The following is a 20,947-nucleotide window of genomic DNA, read 5'->3' on the forward strand; positions in this document are numbered from 1 at the left end:
ACATTGAAACAACTAAAGGGGCCTTGGAGGTACGGGCCCTCATGGTAACAGGGAGACTGGATCGACAAAGCCTCTGCACCCAACGTAGACAACAAGGAATACTTCCAGTCGGCATTAACATTATCAGGGGGGGGGGAATAAGACATTTTTATTCGGGGCAGGGTTTTTAATTGTTATTTGGAGCCGGCCCTTGGCCGGTCTATTACAGGTAACATACCTAAGTTAAAGTCGGCAAGGTCATTCAATAAAGTGGTGTCTGAGTTGGACTTGGTGGAATTCTGGAGAGGATCACAGGGATGATGGGGAATACGCCTTTTATTCACCAGTTCCCAGGTCGTACTCCAGATTAGACTATCTATTTGTGGGCAGGGAATACACACATAATAAGGTGTCAGAACATGCCCTGTTAGTGACAATTTACAGGGGAATCACCAACCGAATGGCTATACCGACATGGAGACAGAGTGGATTCACTGCAGGGTGTGGTATTCTGAACCACGATACGGGAGGAAATAATTGCTTTCTTTCAGAATAATGAAGGGTCGGTGGCTGAGGTGGGAACCATGTGGGAAGCCCTCAAAGTGATGATAAGAGGGGTCTGCATTTCCAAGGCAATGGGGGTGCGGAGAAGTAACGTTGTAATCCTTAAAGAAAGGAGATCTATATAAGGAAGGAAAGCCTTTGCCAGTCTAACAGTGGAGACAGTCATATGCTACGTCATGTGTTCCTTTCTGGGATATGCACGGTTGGTAAAGAGGCTGTCAGACTTATGGGAAGAGACTCTAGAGGAACCAGAGATTAACCCTTTGTTTCAGCAGATCGATTTGGGTGGGAGCAAAGGAGTTATATCTAAAATGTACAGGGGAATTGGTGAGCAGAAACTGAGACATGAGGTAAGGATCAAAGTAAAGTGGGAGAAGGGACATGGGGTATGAGATTTCGGATGAAGGGTGGACTCGCATATGGGAGCAGATCAAAAAGGTATTTAGGTATGCAAGGTTTTGCACAGAGTATGATGACTCCATAGGATTAACCCTCAAATCCCCCACTGCTGTCCTAGATGCGGGTGAGCTTCGGCAGGTGTCTTGCATATGACGTGGGATTGTCCAATCATCAAAACATACTGGGCTGAGATAATAGTAAAATTAACTCCTGGACACACAGCACATATGAATGTACCCCAGAGATCAGTCTATGGGGACTGATACCTGGAGGGAAACCAGCAAAAATGAGAAAGAAAATGGTGAAATTCCTGTTAATACTGGCCAAGCAACACATTGCAATATCATGGAAATGCCCTGGAGGCGCCTCGTGCAATCTTGGACTGGGGATGCGCAAGGCAGATGGCAGAAGCAGAGGTTCTGTGTAGAGTGAGAGAATCAGGGAGGACAAGGTGGGTGGGCACTGGATTGAGAACAAATGATCAAGAGTTGATGACTACACCAGACTTATGCCCACCCTAAATTGGATGGCTTATGAGAAAAGAGGACTCGTGTTTGTTGGGAGTGTTGTGGGAGGGTATGAAGTGAAAGGGAATCACATGTTTGGTACTCTACTTGAGAAATGCTGTGTTCATACTGTGGTCCTGATACCGACTGGAATGCTCATTCAGGCTGTACACAAATGTGATATTGAAGACTTGTTTTGTACGATGGTTAAGAATTCAGAAAATAGTTGCACTGAATACGAATTCCATTTTATGTAAGTACCATCGGTATTCATCTGAAGATTATTTTTTTTTTGTTTCATTTTCCCAGGTATTATCTTTAACATGTTATTAAATGTAGCTGAAATAAAGTAAATATAAGTGTACCATGGGACGGTTACAGCGCTTAAAAACAGAAAAACTAGGTTAATTACATGGCAAGGCAAGCAACACTGCCTCTTCATTTAAAAATACAGTGGCTGTAATTGATTAAATTGTGATTCTGTTATAACAGAGAATGATTAAACTTCGAATTGAACAACTAAGGGAGGATGCTGTTCTTTAAGAATGTAAACTAAAAATGGAGATGTGTTTTACATTAGCTATGAATCCTGTATGTTTTATTTTATACTTATTCTCTTCCTCTAGCCAAATGTGTTAATTTTCAGAAAATGGGACAATTTATTGGTTTATGTAACTTCATTGTACAACTTTATTACTAAGCTTTGGTACTCTACATTTTATTTTTTTTAGTCCCCGCTGCCTGGATTCCAGTATCTTTCGGCCTTCAATGCCACTGTCCACAGCAAAAACGAAATCAGCTGAAGCTTGTACTGATCCTGCAGGCCCTGCTGCTAGTGTTGCACAAACACACATACCTCAGTCCCACCAAGCTAAAATACCATTCCCCCTGAGTACCTACTCCACAAAAGAACGCACATGCTCAGAATCACCAATCACCGAAGCTCCTCAGCGACATACAGAAAACGTAGCTACTCTTGATACACATTCTGAAGGTAAATGCAAAATGTATGTTCATATTTGTATTGTAATACATTGATGCAGTGTATTATGACTGTTTCAACTAGTTGGCATTACAGCTATCCGTTTCATTCTCTGTTTTTGGTAGATTTACTATTTCTTTGAATTCTTCACTACAGAAATACCAATGTTAGATAATGTCCTGCAGGGGTAACAGCAACACTGTTTCCAAAACGCCTGGAGGCGCTAACAGATAGCTAGAAGCATTCATCAGATGTGAAGGTCACTGGATGAACACCCAAATAAATCAATCTGTGAGATCAAAATCGGAGACTGAAAGTTCCACTCTGGAATACTGGTGCAAGACCCTGACTATTTTATACATTCCATGACCCGATTTCCCTGACTTCCCTGACTTCTTCCTGATGAGTCCTTCTATAAGGCCCCTTGCGAAACACGATTACTGATTGTGCCCTTGAGAATACATTTGGTCACCCAGTGTTCTGGTGCCCCAAGACACAGTTTCCATGTGCAGTTCTTCTCGCACTGTGAGCTCCACTCTTTGGTGGCTGCTTTTGTTGATTTTTGTCTGGTACCATCTGCTCAATGGTGCTTGCAGGAAACTCCTGTGAAAATCCATTACCGAGTCCAACAGCCAGACCTTGTTCCGGCTATATTGAGTTGTATATATTTGTTCCCATGTTTGGTCACGGCTACTGGATGCCAAGGGGAGCGATGACTACAGTAGCCAAAACCATATATGACCCGTTTATAAATGGTGTCTGGATTCATGGTCCAAATACATACTTCAGGGAGCAAGATCTGCCAGAAGCCTGCTTGAATGCGGCAGGCAACACAAGTGATCAGGTGGCTGCCGAATGTCTTCAACCCTGTGATTGATAGATGATTTTTCCCTATGCCTCCAATTCTCTATTTAGCCAGAGAGTATTAAACTTTTCCAAATCTTCCTGCCTCTACTCTTCAACCTTTACAACTTATCCAGAACAGGACTGCAAGACTTGTCCTTGGCCTCAAGCCCAGGGATTGTATCTGCCCAGCTCTGAAATCTCTTCATTGGCTCCCCGTGGCTGCAAAGATCAACTTCAAGACCCTCTGCATCATACACAAAGCTTTCTGGGGCCTGGGACCGCTCTACCTCCATCTTCTTTGCTTCTAAAACATCTTCCTTCTTGAGCTCTCCACCCATCCACCTCCAACTCTCTGAGGATCAGACGCTTCTCCAGCAGTGAGTTTGGGGAAGATCTGTCTCCTCGGTTCGGGCCTCACTCTGGAACAGCCTCCCTGCCTAACTTGAGCAGAACCACCACCGATTCCGGTAGCAACTCAAGACCTTACTTTTCGCTTATGCTTTCACTCTTCCTCTTCCCCTGCTGATACACCTGCCTGCTCCACGCACTGGTCACCCTCTGAACTCTGGCCCAAGCTCCTGCATGTCAAGTTGCCATCGCACTGCCTTCGGGCTCCCCAGCACTTAAGGGTCTGTATCTGCAACCTTACAGTCCCTTCTCTCTGCACTTATGAGACACCCGCTGGCTGTTGAGTTACCTGCATGTTACCCCCCGCCCCCGCATGTCCCTGGCACTTCTCCTCTTCCTTGCACTTGCTTAATCTGAATGACACATGGCCTACTAAGATCGGTATTTTGTCCTCCCTTTGTTTCCCCCTGCTTGTCTTGTCACGCCTATAAACACTTGTGTACAGGCCTGTTATAAATGCCACATACCATATATCAAACGTATAGACTGGTCCCAAAGTACAGAAGAAGACACCTACCCAAAGAGGAATTTCTAAGGAAGCTTTGCTGTTGCCAAGCATTATTCCACAAACTGTTCTGGTGGTCAATCCCAGCCTGGTATCAAGACACTGGACTTTAAACAATCATAGGGAACTGAGGAACTGGAAATCCCTTTCTGTGACCAGTTGGGGCAGGCAAGTGCCAGGAAAACCTTTGTGCACGGTCCATGCGCTGACCCTGTTTGAATAAGCGGAAGGACTGAACACAGGCATACGACGGGCAAGAAGGTTCCGATTGCTGCTGAAGACAGACAGGTTAATTACAACAAAGAATAGATACCTAATGTCGAGATTGCAACAATTGTATCTCCTCCTTGAACTTTATTAGACAGTCTACATCACCTGGTCCAAAGGTGTGCCTTTTGAGCAGCTCACCTGCACCAAACCCCAGCGTCCAAAGTTCTTCTCTTTGGCACAAAGTGGTTGCACAGCAGTCTGTACTGCTTGTACAACCTCTTGATTGCCACTGAACTTCTGCTGCAAGACTGGAAAACAGGAACCAGCATTAACTTTCTCTCTGGAAACACCCAATGAATGAATGCCAGCAGTTTGAAATTACCAGCGATATCGAACCACAAGCTTTGTATATCTGTAATGTCTTGCAGAAAGATTCTACAGTGTTTCAGTAACAAAAACCTATCTTTAACATTGGGCCATTGTGGACCACTCCGATTGAGGACCAGTATCCCGCTCAACTTATGTAGTATATTTGTTCGATTCATTCCTAGGAGAAACTGAATCCTATAGAAAGCCTAAGGTACCTCTAGGAAACTTCACACTTGAATCCTAAAGGGCCCAATTGACCGTAACAAGTAATGTTAAGTCCAAATATTGCTTTTTTTGTTTTTTTTACTTTTATTTATTCAGCTTGGTAGTACAGGTACAGGTGAGTAACAGAGCATATAGAATCAAAACAACGCAAACGTTACAGATTCATATAGTGAGTACAGAAAATCATCATATGCACATGGGAGATACATAGAAGGTCAGTACAAGGCCGGGTGGAAGACCAATCAAGAACCAACTGGGGATGAGCGAGAAGAAAGAGCTGGGGATGTAGGATCTGAATCGGTGTCAGGGGGGGACATAAATGAGCGAAACGGTCTGGAGCTCTCTAGGTCTGGAGCGGGCGGGCTGTTGTATCGCCCAGGACTCTTCGGTGTCGGAAGCCCACGTAACTGCCCTGAGCCACTGTGCGTGAGTAGGGGTGGTAGGCCGAAGCCAGCAAAGTAGAATTGCATGCACAGCTAGCAGCATACAGAGGCCAGCTAGTTTCCTGGAGTCACGGTGGAGCTCTGGGAAGTCGTGGAATAGGCACTTCATTGGGGATGGGGAGATAGGGTATTCAAGGATGGACGATACGGTGGAACACATTGCACTCCAGAATTGAGTGAGACAGGGACAAGACCAGATCATGTGGATATAATCAGCGTCGTCATAGCCACATCTAGGGCACCTAGGGGTGGAGTCATTCGAGATGCGATGTAGCCTAGTCTGGGTGTAGTGGTACCTGTGGAGTAACTTAAATTGAATTAATTTGAATCGGGAGTTGAAGGAGACCCCTTGGATACGTGCGCACATATGGGTCCAACGATCATCGGTCATTTCCAGGCCGAGATCAGCCTCCCAGGAGCGCTTTAGTTTGGAGAATGCAGGGGGCGATCTGGTTTGGACCAAGGTGTATAGCCTGGAAATGTTGCCCCTCATAGGGGAAGGTGAGGACAGTTCAGTGATTGCAGGCTCATCAGGTGGCAGTGCTGGGAAGCACGTGTACTTGTGTTTGAGGACTCTACGGAGGGATGAATATTGAAGCCAAACGGAGGGTCTCCGCCTAAGGGACAGTGGAAGGTCAGGCCATTCTATGAAATTACCACGTTCGAATATGTCACGGAGCAATTCATATCCCGCCTCAGCCCATGTGCGAACAACCGAGGGAGGGACTTGTGGGACCTCCGGGAGAAAATTCCAGATTGGAAGGTTACCATGGAAGGGGTGGGCGGTGCCCAATATTTGCCACGTTTTGGATAAGGCCAAGGATGTGCACATCACTGGATCGAGTGAGTCCGATACCACTGGCATGGGTGTTATCACCAGAGATCGGATGTCGCGGTCACTGACCGATAGCTTTTCCAGTCTGACATGGGGAGGGGGGTCTGATATGTTAAACCAATGTGCAATGTGTTGAAGTTGTGCCGCCAGCCAGTACTTGAAGTCAGGTGCCCCAAAGCCGCCAACCTCCATCGGGACGGCAAAGGTCTTGAGCTTAAGGCGGACCGCAACCGAGTGCCAGAGGAAGGTATTAAGGGTACGTGTCAATGCCTGAAAGAAGTCGGTTCCCGGCCACTGCGGGACATTAGTGAATCTGTACAAAAGTTGGGGGGAGTACTACCATCTTCAGTACTCCTATCCTGCCTGCCAGTGAAATCGGAAGTTTGTTCCAGCCCTGTATTTTTATCATAAGGTTTGTAAATTATGCTTGATAATTCTCTTCCAAGACCTGTTCAGTGTGTCGTGCCACCACTATGCCTAGATAAGTAAAGTCAGACTGGGCCCATGTGAATCCCAGGGTATCGGGAGGGGGGAGTGTGCTGGGAGTGAGCGGAAAAAGGGTTGATTTAGACCAGTTCACCGTGAGACCAGAGATACGACCAAAGAGAACAATATCTTCTAGTATTGGGACCAGGTTAATTTTGGGGGAGCGAATGAAGAGGAGAGCATCATCAGCATATAGGGAGACTATATCCGAGGAACCGGCGGTACATAGGCCCCTATGTGCATGGTATTGGGGAAGCATGTCCGCAAATGGCTCCATTGCCACAGCGAAGATTAAAGGAGAGAAGGGGCAGCCCTGTCTAGTACCCCTAGCTATATGGAAGAGGGGGGAGCAACAGTCCTCAGTGCGGACTCTGGCAACGGGGTTGGAATAAAGTAGCCTGACCCAGGAGACAAAGGAGGGGCCGAATTTGCATTTGTCGAGTACCCGCCAGAGATACCTCCAAGAGACTGAGTCAAAAGCTTTCTGCATATCAAGTGTCGCGGCCACCGCGTGGACACCTGGGTTCACTCTACTTATAATGTTGAAAAGGCGCCTCAAATTCAAGGAGGTGGAGCGTCCCCGAATAAACCCCGCCTGGTCTGGGTGAATGATATGTGGCATGAAGGGGACAAGTCGTAAAGCGAGTAATTTTGCATAAATCTTGACGTCACAATTGATTAATGAGAGTGGGCGGTAAGAGCCGCACTGAGTGGGGGGTTTGCCAGGTTTTAGTAGGACGGTTATGGTGGCTTCGCGGAGCGAGGGGGGGGGGGGGGACTGGCCCACCTCCACCGACTCCTCCCAGAGAGCAACCAGACGAGGGAGTAAGAGTGATTTGAAGTGCTTATAGAACTCGACAGGTATACCGTCCGATCCTGGGGATTTGCCTGATGAGAGGGAGTCTATGGCCTCCGAGAACTCCTCGGGGGTGAATGGGCTCTCGAGAGATCCGATGGTGTTGGGGGATAGGCGTTGATTTCTGATGTAGTGGTGTTGTCCGCGTGAGCATATAGGGATTGATAGAAGGAGAGGAATTTGGTATTGATTTTACCAGGTGAAGTGGCCAGGGTCCCGTCAGGTCTCAACTCCAGGAATGGGTGGGGCACCAAACTCACGGCGGCTAAGTCTAGTCAGGAGACGGCTTGGGCGTTCACCCTGACCATATTTCCTCGCAAGCCCCGGGTTATCAAGAAACCTCAGCTCGCGGTCCGCAAGCGCGCGGAAGGCATCCAACTCCGTGCCGATTAACGCAAGGATTTCAGGGGTTTGGTCTAGTGTATATTGGGCCTCTAATGTGGACAATGTGGCCTCGCTCTCGCCGATTTCCCTACGGATAGTTTTGAGGATACCGTTTTCCTTGGAAAGGGCAATGCCTCTGATGTAGGCCTTGAAAGACTCCCAGAGGGTGACCTGTGAAGACACAGAGTTGGTATTGATCTCGAAGAACTCCTTGATTGCCGACTCTATCTCCGATCTGAATACCGGATCGAGGAGGGAGAGTGGTTTCATTCTCCAGTGTCTGGTTCGGTCACGGTCTGGGCCCCAGCACAGGGTGATGGTCACTGGCGAGTGGTCAGAGAGAGTCCTGGGTAGGATCGCCAAGCCTGATGCACTCCTTATGAGTATATCAGACACTAGCCATCTGTCAATCCGGGAAAAGGAATCGTGTACCGAGGAATAAAAGGAGTAAGAGCGGGAGTCGGGATAGAGGAGCCTCCATGCATCAATCAGGGCCAACCGGGGAAGGGAGGAGAGTGTAGTATATGCAGCTCTAGAGAGTTGACGGGGTCGGGAACCAGATCCGTCAAGGTCCACATCGAATATCGTATTAAAATTGCCTCCCCAGAGAATCGGTACCAACGGGAAGCCATCTAGGAGAGTCGTAAGGTGTGTATAAAATTCGGGGTCGTCGATGTTGGGACCGTAGATATTTAGCAGGACCACTTCCCTATTCTGCAGGGTACCATGGAGTAACACGTATCTGCCCAGGGGGTCAATTGACGTAGCTATGAGGTTGAATCTAAGGCTCCTGTGAATAAGGGTCATAACCCCACGGCTCTGGGTAGAGTAGGTGGTAAAATACCTTTGAGGACCCCATGTTTTAGCAAACTTTTCACAATACTCAGTGCATGCATGTGTCTCCTGAAGGAACATGACTTTAGTCCCATGTCGCTCGGCCTGGAGCTGTAGTAGTCTCATTTTCTTGTAGTTTCCCAGCCCCCGTACGTTCCAGCTCATGAATGTCAAAGTTTCTTCACTCAACACTCCCGAGGTAGTCATAGAGGAATACAGGTGGATGGAGAAGTGCCCCCCATGGTCGGTGCCCAGTGCGGTCGGATCTGTAACGCCATCGGGTCCATGGTGCTCTGAACTCTACCTTTTCTGCGAATACCAAGCCTTTTTTTAACGTATAACCCCATTCCCCCCACCCCCTCCCACATCCCTCCCCCAAACAGAGGGATGAACACCCCATAGCCAAACGACCAAATCCAAAACAATGGCATCAACGCCTGGGGGGCCTGCGAACTGGCCTGGCGGCGATGCTCCGAACCATGAGGCAATTTTAGGATAAACATGATGCCCGATAATGATATCAAGTCCCACCCGGGGGTGGTCCCGCGGGGGGGGGTGGAGGGGAGGTGCGGGCATGGTCACCAGATACTGAACCAATGTAACGAGATTGTAAGAAGTAAATTCCCGATCAACTGGATCGAGATGATGTATGGGCTCAGCCACAGATACTGAGAAGGTGTCATAATGACAAAGGAGCACCGGGAGGGGGAAGCAGACCCAGATAGGGCCCAGAAGCGGGCGAGGGAGCCCAGCACGAGGCCAGACAGCCCAGCAGGAGACTGTCGACTGTACGTCGCAGGTGTCCGGAGAGGCCACAACGGTGCACAATCGGCTAATGGGCTATAGTTGTCCAGTAGGGTCTCCCATTGAGAGGTGATCGCCCGCAACGTCAACCTATCAACCAATATAATAGTGGTGGAGAAATGACGTTAAAAGGAGTGTAGTTCGAAAGACAGACAACATTGGGACCAAGGGGCTTCCCCGGGATTCCCGGGCAATCAAGAGAGCAGGGGATGCATGTGGCGAGTAACTGGGACGCATCAATGGGGAGCAGTCCGCACCATCGACCGCCCAACAGCTTGACCACATTGTGGTATGTCATTGAGCCAGTAGACAAACAACATAGAGAAAAAGCAAAGACCTTAACATTATATGTTACAGATGTGGCCAAGTCGGGACGGATGGCGACTCTCTCGGTCTATGACGCTCTGTAGGTGCCACAAACTGGTAATGATGGCATGTTACAAGTCTAGATAAGTTCTGGAACAGGCCCCAACGGCATCCACTCAACAATTAGTCTATGTTGTGGTAAGCCTATGTCTCAGTGTGTGATCTGATGCAATAAGGGATAAGACATTAACAGTGCATGTTGCGAGTACGGTTCAGCCGGGGAAGTGCTCATCTATGAACCTGGAGGCCTCCTCAGGTAGCGTGAAAAAATACACTCTGTTTGCATGCTCGATTCGCAGTTTGGCGGGATGTAGCATAGCATATTTAACCTGGAACTCGCGCAGTCTCCTCTTCACCGCAAGGAAGGTCTTGCGCTCACGCTGGACCGCCACCGAAATGTCCGGATATAGGTGGATCCTGGCTGCGCCCAGGAGAAGGTCTCCCTTGATTCTCGCCGCCCTGAGGAGGGCATCGCGGTCGCGAAAATTTAGGACTCTGGCTATAATAGGCCGTGGTGGGGAGCCAGGTGTGGGCTTCGCTGTGAGTGCACGGTGGGCTCTCTCGATTGCAAACTGTGGGGAGAGTTTTCGGGAGTCCAGAAGTCGGAGTAGCATGCCCTCCACGTAGTCCTCCATAGGTTCTTGTATACCATCCTCCGGTAACCCGATAATGCAGAGGTTGTTGCGCCTCGAGCGAGACTCGAGGTCCTCGTTTTTCTTCTCTACCTCAGTAACGCGGGCGGATAGCGTGGAGACCTCCGCACGGAGGGAACCCAGGCCGTCCTCGGCGGTGCTAACCCGCGTCTCGATCTCGGTCACACGACCATCAGTTCTTTCCATATGTGCCTTAATAGAGGATATTGTGCCGTTCATGTCATCCAGTTTGCTATGGATTGTGGTGAACCCCTCCCGGATGTATTCCATCATTTTCTGGGAATCGGATGGTTCCAGCTCTGGTGAAGTGGATGGTTCCTGTGCAGATGCCTCTGCCCCAAGGCCCCCCGAGGGCTTTGTAGACATATTGATGGAGGATTGTTTCTTGCCAGTTCGCGTCGTCATGATGCCGATGAGAGATGAGCTTAAGTCCAGAAGACCAGACAGGGGAGTGGAGAGGGCACCAAGGGAAGGCGCCCGGATTGTGTCGGGCAGCGTGAGCGTGAGGCCGGGGCCGAACACCAGGACAGAATGTGGCGACTCAGTTCCAGATGGGGGGACCGGTCAATGCTGGACTGCAGATCCCGGATCAAAAGGCCCCCCCCCCGGCCAGCTAATGTGTGTGGAAGCCAGTGAACAGCAAGTGGCCCCAGGGCCCAAGAAGCAATGTCCAGCAGGAGAGTCCGGAGGAGCCGGAGACTTGGGTGCTGGTGTAGTGAAGTAGTAGAGGGGTATATCACTGTATGAGGCAGTAAGGTGGTCGGCACTCAGTCTGGTAGGCGGAGGTCGTCAAGGGCAGGTGGGGGGGGCCCGGAGCCCTGGATCAGTGGCGCGGGCAGCGCAGGAAGCCAGCAGCCACAGCGCACCCAGGCGCAGCAGATGGTCCAGCCGATGGGTGGCTCGGCAAGGGTAGACGCCTCAGGTTGTCCCCGAACCAATTTATAAGGCAGGTGAGCCACCAACCACAGCCAAAAGGTCCAGGGGGGAACGGGGTACAGGGCCCCAGCGGGGATCTCTCGTTGGCGTTACAATGGAGTTGGTGGGTGCCGTGGCCGGGGGAAGGACCCGCCGGGGGTAGACCTTGAGCTGGCATGCCAGTGCCAGAGGGTGTCAGGGGAGAGAGAATGGAGTCGCCGTGACCAGCCAGTCTCGCGCGTAGCGCCCGCAACCAGCCACGAGGGCAGGGGTCCAGTGTAGGTAGTGGGACACTACAGAACCCACCGTGTATCGGGGGGGGGGCTCAAGCGCCACCCAAGGCTTCCGGGATTGAGGAGGCGCAGGTCCGGGTCAGCTGCCAGTGAGGCGAATGCAGAGGAGGTCGGGGCCCGGGACAAGTCACCGCCCGGAGCCGGATCAATGTAGGCTCCATCGTAGACAGCACGCCGCCCAGGATGGGGCAGCGGAGCGGGACGCTCTGGATTCAGCGAAGGTCCCAGCCCACAAGACGGAGGGAGAGGCTGCAGCGTAGGCCAGCCGCTCTCATGTAAGGCGGGAGAGGGCGGTCGCGCAGGACGAGTAGAGCGCCCCTCCCCCACAGCAGGCTGAAAGCCACGGGACACAGGCGCGATCACCCGGAACCAAGAGCGGGGCCAGAGAAGCACCCGCTCCCGTCCCGCACGCGATGGGCTGTAGCTCCGCATCAGGAGCGGCTCAGTGGGCGGCGTTCGAGCAGCAGACGCCCAGCCCCACCAGCAGTCCTAATAATAGGCCGGTTGTTCGTGTCGCAGAGGCAAACAGGAGAATTTCAGCAAGAAGGTGCCTCACGGAACGGAGCAGAGCATCAGGCGGCCATCTTCTCTGAGCGCAACAGCGCCCCCCAAGTCCAAATATTGCTTTTAAATACTTCCCGCACCCACATAATTTAACATTCAGCAACTTGTTTACTTTACTTGATGAAAAATTGTATTTTCATAATCCCTCGATGTGGGTAATACTTTATTTTAAGTACTATTGTTTTACCATACTTGGCTGGGCAACTGCACTCCAGCACATAAAAGCCTAGAGGACCTTGTCTTTCTCGTCCCTTTCACCGGTATAGTACCGCGCCTCACCTAGGGCATTTCCCCGAGCATAATCTCGGCCTCCCCTACCCAGGTGATCCTCCTTTGCTTGTCCACCCCCAGGGTTGGGATCTGAGAGTGCCAGCCCTCCCCTGGCCACCTGAATAAGGGATTCCAGAGGCTTACTTGGGAGAATACCCTCAGGTTTCTCACAAACCCAATGGCTACCAAAAAGGTACACTGAGCTACCAATGCAGTAAATCAGCCTGCGCCAGTGGTGAAGCAGAAACTAATGTACAGTTGCCACAGGTCTACTGTCTAAAACTAATGTATAGTGATATAATCACCCTAGCTCCATAATAAGGTGCTTTAAAATTGGAATTGCCAATTTGACTGAAAAACCTTTACTGTGTGGCCCAGTTGACTGAATTTGGACTGTATGAAATGATCGTACAACCAAAAATTCAGTCAACTTGGCCATACGGTTCCATTGTAGCGAAAAAGGGCAATGGGAGTTGTGGGGCTGTCTCCCCCCCCCCCCCTTGCTCGCTATGATGGGAACGGGGTATGTGGGGGTGTCCCCGGCTTCCGAGACATTGGAAGCGGGGGACTTTTAAAAAGAAAAGAAGGAAATAAAAACTGAGTAAGGGACCCTGCTGCGTCAGTTGTGACCAGCGTTGCAGGTACCGGAGGGTTGGGATGTATTTGAGGGGTTTGGAGGAGGGCAGGGATTGCTATGATTTTGCATGCAGCAAAGTTGGGTTTGCAGTGAAATTGACTATGGTCCATTCCGCCGCAAACAATTATGCCACGGTCAAATCATACCAATCCTTAAAATCACCACTATCTCAGGAGCCTAATGGGTAACCATGGCACCATATCATATTACTGAGTCAAAAAGGGTTACCCTGGCAGGAGGACTTTCAGTTGATGCTCCTCTGACCACCAAAACTAGGTCAGTGATCCAAAAAGGGGAAAAAGCAAAATTTAAGGGGACCCTAAAACAGATCTACAGAATTCCCCAAAATGAAGTTATTTCTGAATAAGCGCATTGTCTGCAAAGACGCGTATTATTTGTTCAGTATTAAACCACATGACTCCGTTTATTCACATGTTATGACTTCCTATGTGTGCAATGGACTGCATGATCCTTGTGAACAGGGGCACAAATAAACCTCCATCTTTGGCTGTTTTGCGAATGGGAAGGACATCAGACAACCCACTGTTCCCTCTCTTTCGCCCTTGCTTTTAAGTGGCTTGCCTGAATTATAATTCTAATCTGCAGACCAGGCTCACATTTCTGAAGCACTTTGACCATAAAAGACCATTTCACGTGGTCCGATGCCTTTCCGCATCTAATGTTAGGAGTAGAGCAGATCCTGTTGATTTTTGAAGTTTTGTCAATTTTTGGGAAGAATTCTTCTAATATTTTCAAAGGTGTTTCATTGTTTTGCAAAGGCTGATTTGATTGGTATAGGTAAGGTAAGGCAGTACCCCTACAACCTGTTCGCAAGAGTATGTTTTTGCTTTCAAGTTGACGAGAGTGATTAGGGGATATGAGGAGCTAAGTTGCAGGCCTTTGCCTGGTTTGACTAAATGCGTTATATTGGACATTTCAATTGAATCTGAAATTCTGCAATTAATCCTAAAGACATTATTTCGGCTGTTTAAGTATGTGGGCATTAGCGGTGAGAATGTCTTATAAAATATATCGCTGAGTACCGCCCGAGCACTGGCTTTTATTTGGATTCAGATTTGCTTTCGCCATATTGACTTCCTCTTTTAGTAATAGGCTGTTTTAAAGTTCTGATTGTTCTGCAGAAAGTATAGGACCTGATTAATTGGAAATATATCTTCCATGGGCCTCCTCATTGCAGATCGCTGATGTATACAGATCTTGTACAAATCATAGTGCTCTGATTCTTGAAGCTAGGTCCGCGCTCAATAAATACCATAATAATAATAATTATAATAATAATTTCGGAGGCTTGTGGATCTGCTTAGAATCACATGCTTTGCATAGGCCGACATGTAGTGGTAGGTATTGCATGACTTGTTTTCGAAGTTCGAAAAGGGACATCGACTGGGTGTGTGTTTAATACTATCCCTAGTTGACGTATACTGTACCTGTGGTCCTTCACACGTCGAGGTCCCTCAGATTGTTTTTTTGCGCCATAGTGGCCGGTCACTTTATGCGGAGCTCGTTGCGTTACTACTTATTCTTTGCTATAATCCTAACTTTTTAATTGCTATTCCGTCTTCAACTGACGCTTCTTCGAAGAAAACCTACATCTCGAAGGAAGCCATCGCCAGCAGAATATCTACATCTCGAAGGAAGCCATCGCCAGCAGAAAATTTCTGCAAACTTCTTGCCTAATGGCTGCGGCCTACTACAGGCTTCGGCCTTACAGTGGGGGTTTCGACATTCTTACATTTTCTTTAGAGACTGCCTTTTCCCACTTTCTTTTACACTTGTCTAGCTGCCTTAATATTCATTTACCATCATGGAAAGGACTCACTTTAGATTCTGTCCATCCTTCAACAAAATGTTCTGGTGGAAAGACATCCGTCTGCAACCACTGTCCTCCCTGTGATCGCCCTGAAGAGCATTGCGCGTCATACAGCCTCTTTGGCCCTAAGACGCTCAAGGAACGATGCACGAAATGATGGGCGGTCTACGCCATGCAGGCCAAATCCATGTTTCTCATAAGCAATGATGCCTAGTAAGACTAACAATAAGACATTGACGGCTCCTTTTTGGAAGCTGATGACATAGTAGAGTAGTCGATGGACTCCTGCTTGTCCGTCCCCAGCCCCACAAAGCAAGCTGAATGCTCTGCTACGGGGAAATCTTCTGGCGACCGGGACACTCGCTCGCATGCACAAGGGGGTACGCATCATAAGCACACAACCCCACGTCAATCTTCGAAATCCGTTGAAAAAGGATCTAGCAGCAACAACGATCATTCAAGCTCCCCTCGTGGCATTCTGGTCTGCTTCCTTCTACCTTCCTGCACTGTGCAAGCTCCTCCAGCGAGGACTAGACTATTGCTTCCTGAGTCTCTATTCATTTTCTGCACTTCATTGACCAATGAGCAATTGGCTCATTATGGTTCCTGGGAGTACTCTTCATGGCTCCTCACCTTCTCCTCGTCTCAGTACTTTTAATTTGCATGTTCTCCTGAGAGTTAATGTAGTTCATCTTTGTCTCAGTACTTCGACCCTTGATCTCCCTTGGGTCGATTGTACTCTTCATAGTTCCAGAACTGTTATACTGTTAATACTATGGGCGTGAGACCGTACATGAGGAGATAGGGTAAAGGAGGGTTATGTGAAGGGAACCGGATGTTATACCACGTTATCCTCTAATAGCTGTCCCTATTCGCATAGGTGAGATCCCACCCATGTGATCCCTCTTGCTGAGTACCTCTCCCAGGTGGACTATCGGTTAGCGGCCTCATCTCCCTGGCCACGTGAGAAGGCCCCCCCGAAACCCCAGTGGAGAAGGGACGACATATAAAGATTTCTCACAATAGTACACTTCTGGGAGTACAAAAACACATGCTGCAGCTGCAGAAATCAAGCATGTGAGTATAATACTGATTCAGTGTGGCAAGTTCCTTTTCTTCTTTCTGACAGTATGCATATGACTCAAATTGGCATCTCTAACTTACACTAGACCTGCGTGAAGAGTATAAGGCATACTTCTCTTAGATCAATGTTATTTTCTCATTTCCATTTAGATTTACTTACAATCACATTTCAGTCTGCATTCTTACTAGGCCATCATTTACTTCAACAATGCAATGCAGAATTGTAATAGTAAAATATCAAGAGAAACGCAGCAAAACACAATATATTACAGCTTGTCTCATAATTATAAGACACGTACCTCAATTATGCAGTCATTCCTGTAGGTATGTATTGTCACAGATGGCACAGAAAACAGAGTCTCAGGGACGGTTCAAGGGTTTTAATTAAATTCCTTGTGGGTCCTATGGCCGCCCGCACCTCTCACTTTCCCACAAACCTCCTTCATAATCCAGGTGTCCGTAGCCTCTGGTTAGTTCTACCATTTTGTTCCCTGGTGTCGCGTTATACTAAAGGTGTTCTCGCTGAAAGCAAGCTCACCAACTTCCTTAGGGACTTCCTAACTTTCCCAATTCTCACCACAGGTTAATGTTCTAATGGGGAAAGTTAGTGTTTGTGCCTTGCAGCTGCTCTGTAGGATTTACCTGGTCCCACTCACTTCCACCTTTGCCTTTCCCTTCTCTACCTGGTCCTCCCCACCAATTTACTGTCCCTACGAGGTTTCACTCCTCTCTCCTGCTCTTATGATGTTAATTTTCTCCCTCTTCGTACTCTACTCCCACGCTACTACTCCTCCTCCTTTCACTACTACTGCCACTCCACCCCTTGCACTGCCACTCCACCCCTTGCACTGCCACTCCACCCCTTGCACTGCCACTCCACCCCTTGCACTGCCACTCCACCCCCTGCACTGCCACTCCACCCCCTGCACTGCCACTCCACCCCCTGCACTGCCACTCCACCCCCTGCACTGCCACTCCACCCCCTGCACTGCCACTCCACCCCCTGCACTGCCACTCCACCTCCCGCACTACCATTCCACCTCTTGCTCTACCACTCCCTGCACACTACTATTCAGTAATCCTCACCTTACACTGTCCTTTCTATACACACATCTCACAAATACGCACTCTACTACTACAGATCCACTAACGTTTCTAAGCCAATGCCTCACCTGCTCCAAAACTACTCTCCACAGCTCCCTCCCTCCTTCCTCCTGCTGATCTCTTGGTCGCTGTCTACCACCTTCTTTGACCTCTCCTGATTCAACTCTATTTCTTTTTCTTTCCCCTGGCTCATACACCCCTCACCTATGCTGATGAGGGTTGGTGCCCTGCCTCTAACCAATTTTTTGTTTATCTCTTTCTCTCCCGGTTCTGTATGTGCAAAGAAATGCTTAAAGGCAAGTCTTATCCCAGCCCATTTTCTCAGCGTGATATTGCTGCCTGGTAGATTTGGAGGAGAAGGCAAGTTGATGGTAAAGTTCTTTTCCGGTGTTGCGTTAGCTGGGAACTCTAGGCTAAGTCTCGAAAACCTTCCGACGAAAATCAAAGGTGGTCTAGTTGGTGATCTCTCTTTTTTGTTTTTTTTGTTTCGTTATTTTCATTGCAGGACTACCGGCAGCCTTTGCTGGCCCTGTTTATTGCATGACTGATCCGGGCGGTCATGTCACATCTCTAAGCTGCTTTGCGGTGGCAGTTGGCGTCTTTCTCAACAACCGTTCCTCAATGATGATAGGGTCCCTGCGACACGAAAGCTATGTTCAGGCAGGCGATTGCTTCTGTTTCTTCCATCTGCTCTCCTCATTTCTCAGTCTTGACTTTCTCTCGCTTATAAGCATCTGAAATAGTAAAAAACACTGGCGAGCAGAGGCAAGGTTGGAGACCTGGTTCTGCACAGAAGCATGCTTGCACAAGGGAGGATTTTTGCTGCCCTTTCCCTTAGGGCCAGGGTTAGTTCTGGAGTCTCTCTTTCACTTCCCATGGACTGGGAGGGGGGTGCTTAACCCCTGTGGACAAGGTTACGTTTCAACCTTGTCATTCCATGGAGTATCCAAACAGTGTCTTTCTTCAGGTATGCATCTGGTTGGGCAGATAGGAAGTCAAAGTTCTCCTGCAAAGTTATGTTATCTTGCATTTGTATAGCACCTACTGCCATATGTTATGGCACCAAAGCACCTTTTGCCTGTCAGTGATGTAAGGAGAAGTATGATAGAACATTCAGTAGTGGTAGAGAGGAACAAAGTCTAGTGGATATTTGAGATGAGGGTGATTTATAGATAAGATGCTCAGGAAGGCATTGGAAGGAAAAGTGGAGGAGCTGTGTATACAATTGAACAAAATTGTGTCATGGGGCTCAACTGTATGCTTTGCAGAGTGTTTTCCGCGCTAGGTTATGTTGAAGCCGTGCCCAAGAAAAGACAGACTCCAAAACCTTCTACTTACTGCCTTCCAAAGGGCACTCAACAAACATATTGAAGGGGTTGCATGTTAGAAATCTGAATGTGCCAAGTTTGACAAAAGCTCCCTGAAAAGCGGGCAAAACCACCTTGATTCTTTTTTTTCTTTCTTGGGCTTCATATTTATGTCATGGTTACCAAAATGTTTTTTTTTTTTTTTTTATTTTAATAACGAAGCCCTAGGTTTGTACTTCTGCGCATGATGCTTAAGGACACAAACCCTGTCCATTGCTCTGCAGTGGTCAGACTTTGAGCCTTCCACAGTGTCATGTTGAGCCAAGGCATGTTGAAGCCGTGTCCAAGAAGACACAGCAGCACCGCCCTTCTACTTCTACAGAGTGTTGCGTGGTAGGTCAGAAACAGGAGACTTGCAAAGAGGCAACTACCTTTATTTGTACACCAAAACCCTGCGCTGCCCCTATGTTAAGATTCAACTCTATAAAGGAAAGGATATCAAAAAGGGTGTTCGCCAAGATGTCTGTCAAAAATGTAGTCCTCTGTCCAGAAACCTATCCTAACTTTTAGTCTCTGTCACTACCACTGGTAACAAAACAGAACAAATCCATCATTAAATACACTGGGACTCTTGATCCTTACCATGGACTGGTGGCTAGTTTCTATTTTGGTGCTTCTTTCATGGGGCTCTGTGGCACGGTTGCACAGGTTTAACTGACCTCCGTGCAGCCCCTGCGGCTAAGGGCCCCTAGGCAAAGGGCGGCGCCTAGTGTCTGCAGGTGTGCGCAGGGGAAGCAGGCTACTAGCAGTCAACCAGATGGGATTGGCCCGGGTTAGGTATTGAACCTCACTCTACCCTGCTAACCTGTCCATATAGCAGACTTGGGTTTTTTCTCCTTTTTTAAATTGCATTGTGGAAGTATTTAAAATTGCTTTCTGAAACCTAGGCCTTTTCCCCCAATATTCAGGACTCTCAAACTCAGGTGGGTTTTTCTCCTGTTTTTAAATTGCATTGTGAAAGACATAAATTTCTAAGTGGCGGTCACCTTGTCCACCTGTCAACTTGTCTCGTCTGCTTGCACCCTGCCCTGTATCCTTCCCTAGTGTTCTCCCCTCCCTACTCTCTTCCTTCTTGCTCCACTCCCTACCTACTCTATGGTGCTCTCTATATCTCCTATCTTTTCTAACTGCTTCTCTATTGCCTATCCTGCTCTCCTCACTAAATCTGGTATGAAGAAGTTTAAAAGGACATCCTGGTCTCCAACCCAGGCCTCCCTATTGCTGACACATATACCAGTGCCTCCTCCAGGCAAACTTTCAATGACATCCTTTTTGTCGTTCCCTCGGCAGACCTGTGGACTCTACATATGATCTCTGTGCACTCTCCTTTCTCTTCTTCTCCCATTAATCGTGGCACCCGATGGGAGGCCCTCTTGGCCTCCTTCCACTCCTCTAAGGTCATCATTAATGTTTATTTGAATGGTACCGTCTTGGTCCAAGGCCCTCATGCCAACCTCCTCCTCTTTGATAGACGCTTCATGCGCCTCATCAATTTCCTTTTTTCTCCTGCTGTCCCCTCTCCTCGCTCCATGGCTTCCTTGCCTCGCCCTGCTGGCTCCATCTTGGCTACCTTGCCCTCTCCTCCTTCCTCTTCTGCCCCCCCTCGGGCTCCTTCTACACATCCGCAGGGTGTACCTCTGATTTGTACCGCTCCCTGGAAGTCTTTCAAGGACAGCAACCTTCTCCATATTGCCACTCTAAACTCTCACTCAGCTGTCAAATACTCCTCTGACATCTGCCGCATTCTGGAACATGCCTCGATGTCCTCGGTCTCATCGAGACATGGTTCACGGCTAACTCTGTCACGAGCTTTGACACTCTCCTCCCTGATGGCTACAAGGTCTTCCCCACTCCCAGATCCAACCGTGCCGGAGGCGGTGTATCCCTGATCTTCCCTGAGTGAATTCCTACCTCTGTCATTCCTACGCAGGCCTACTCCTCTTTTGAATGACTCATCTCCAGTCTCTCTCTCTCTCTCTCTCTCTCTCTCTCTCTCTCTCTCTCTCTCTCTCTCTCTCTCTCTCTCTCTCTCTCTCTCTCTCTCTCTGCCACTCTCTCCCTCTGCCACTCTCTCCCTCTGCCTCTCTCCCTCTGCCTCTCTCCCTCTGCCTCTCACTCTCTCTCTCCCTCTGCCACTCTCTCTCTCCCTCTGCCACTCTCTCACTCTCTCTCTGCCACTCTCTCACTCTCTCTCTGCCACTCTCTCTCTCTCTCTCTCTCTCTCTGCCA

At 48.7% G+C, this 20,947-nt stretch overlaps 1 protein-coding gene across 4 annotated transcripts in view; it reads left to right on the forward strand.

Moving 5' to 3' along the window:
- SENP1 (SUMO specific peptidase 1) overlaps positions 1–20,947 on the forward strand; it is a 1,568,779-nt gene that overhangs the window by 444,866 nt on the left and 1,102,966 nt on the right. For all 4 annotated transcript variants that reach the window (XM_069653453.1, XM_069653456.1, XM_069653457.1 and 1 more), the window contains one exon: positions 2,180–2,442. In XM_069653453.1, coding sequence (XP_069509554.1) covers positions 2,180–2,442 — 263 coding nt within the window. The remainder of the gene's footprint in view (positions 1–2,179; positions 2,443–20,947) is intronic.

This window comes from Ambystoma mexicanum, chromosome 3q (assembly GCF_040938575.1).
Source record: "Ambystoma mexicanum isolate Mex_15411 chromosome 3q, UKY_AmexF1_1, whole genome shotgun sequence".
Classification (NCBI taxonomy): Eukaryota; Metazoa; Chordata; class Amphibia; order Caudata; family Ambystomatidae; genus Ambystoma; species Ambystoma mexicanum.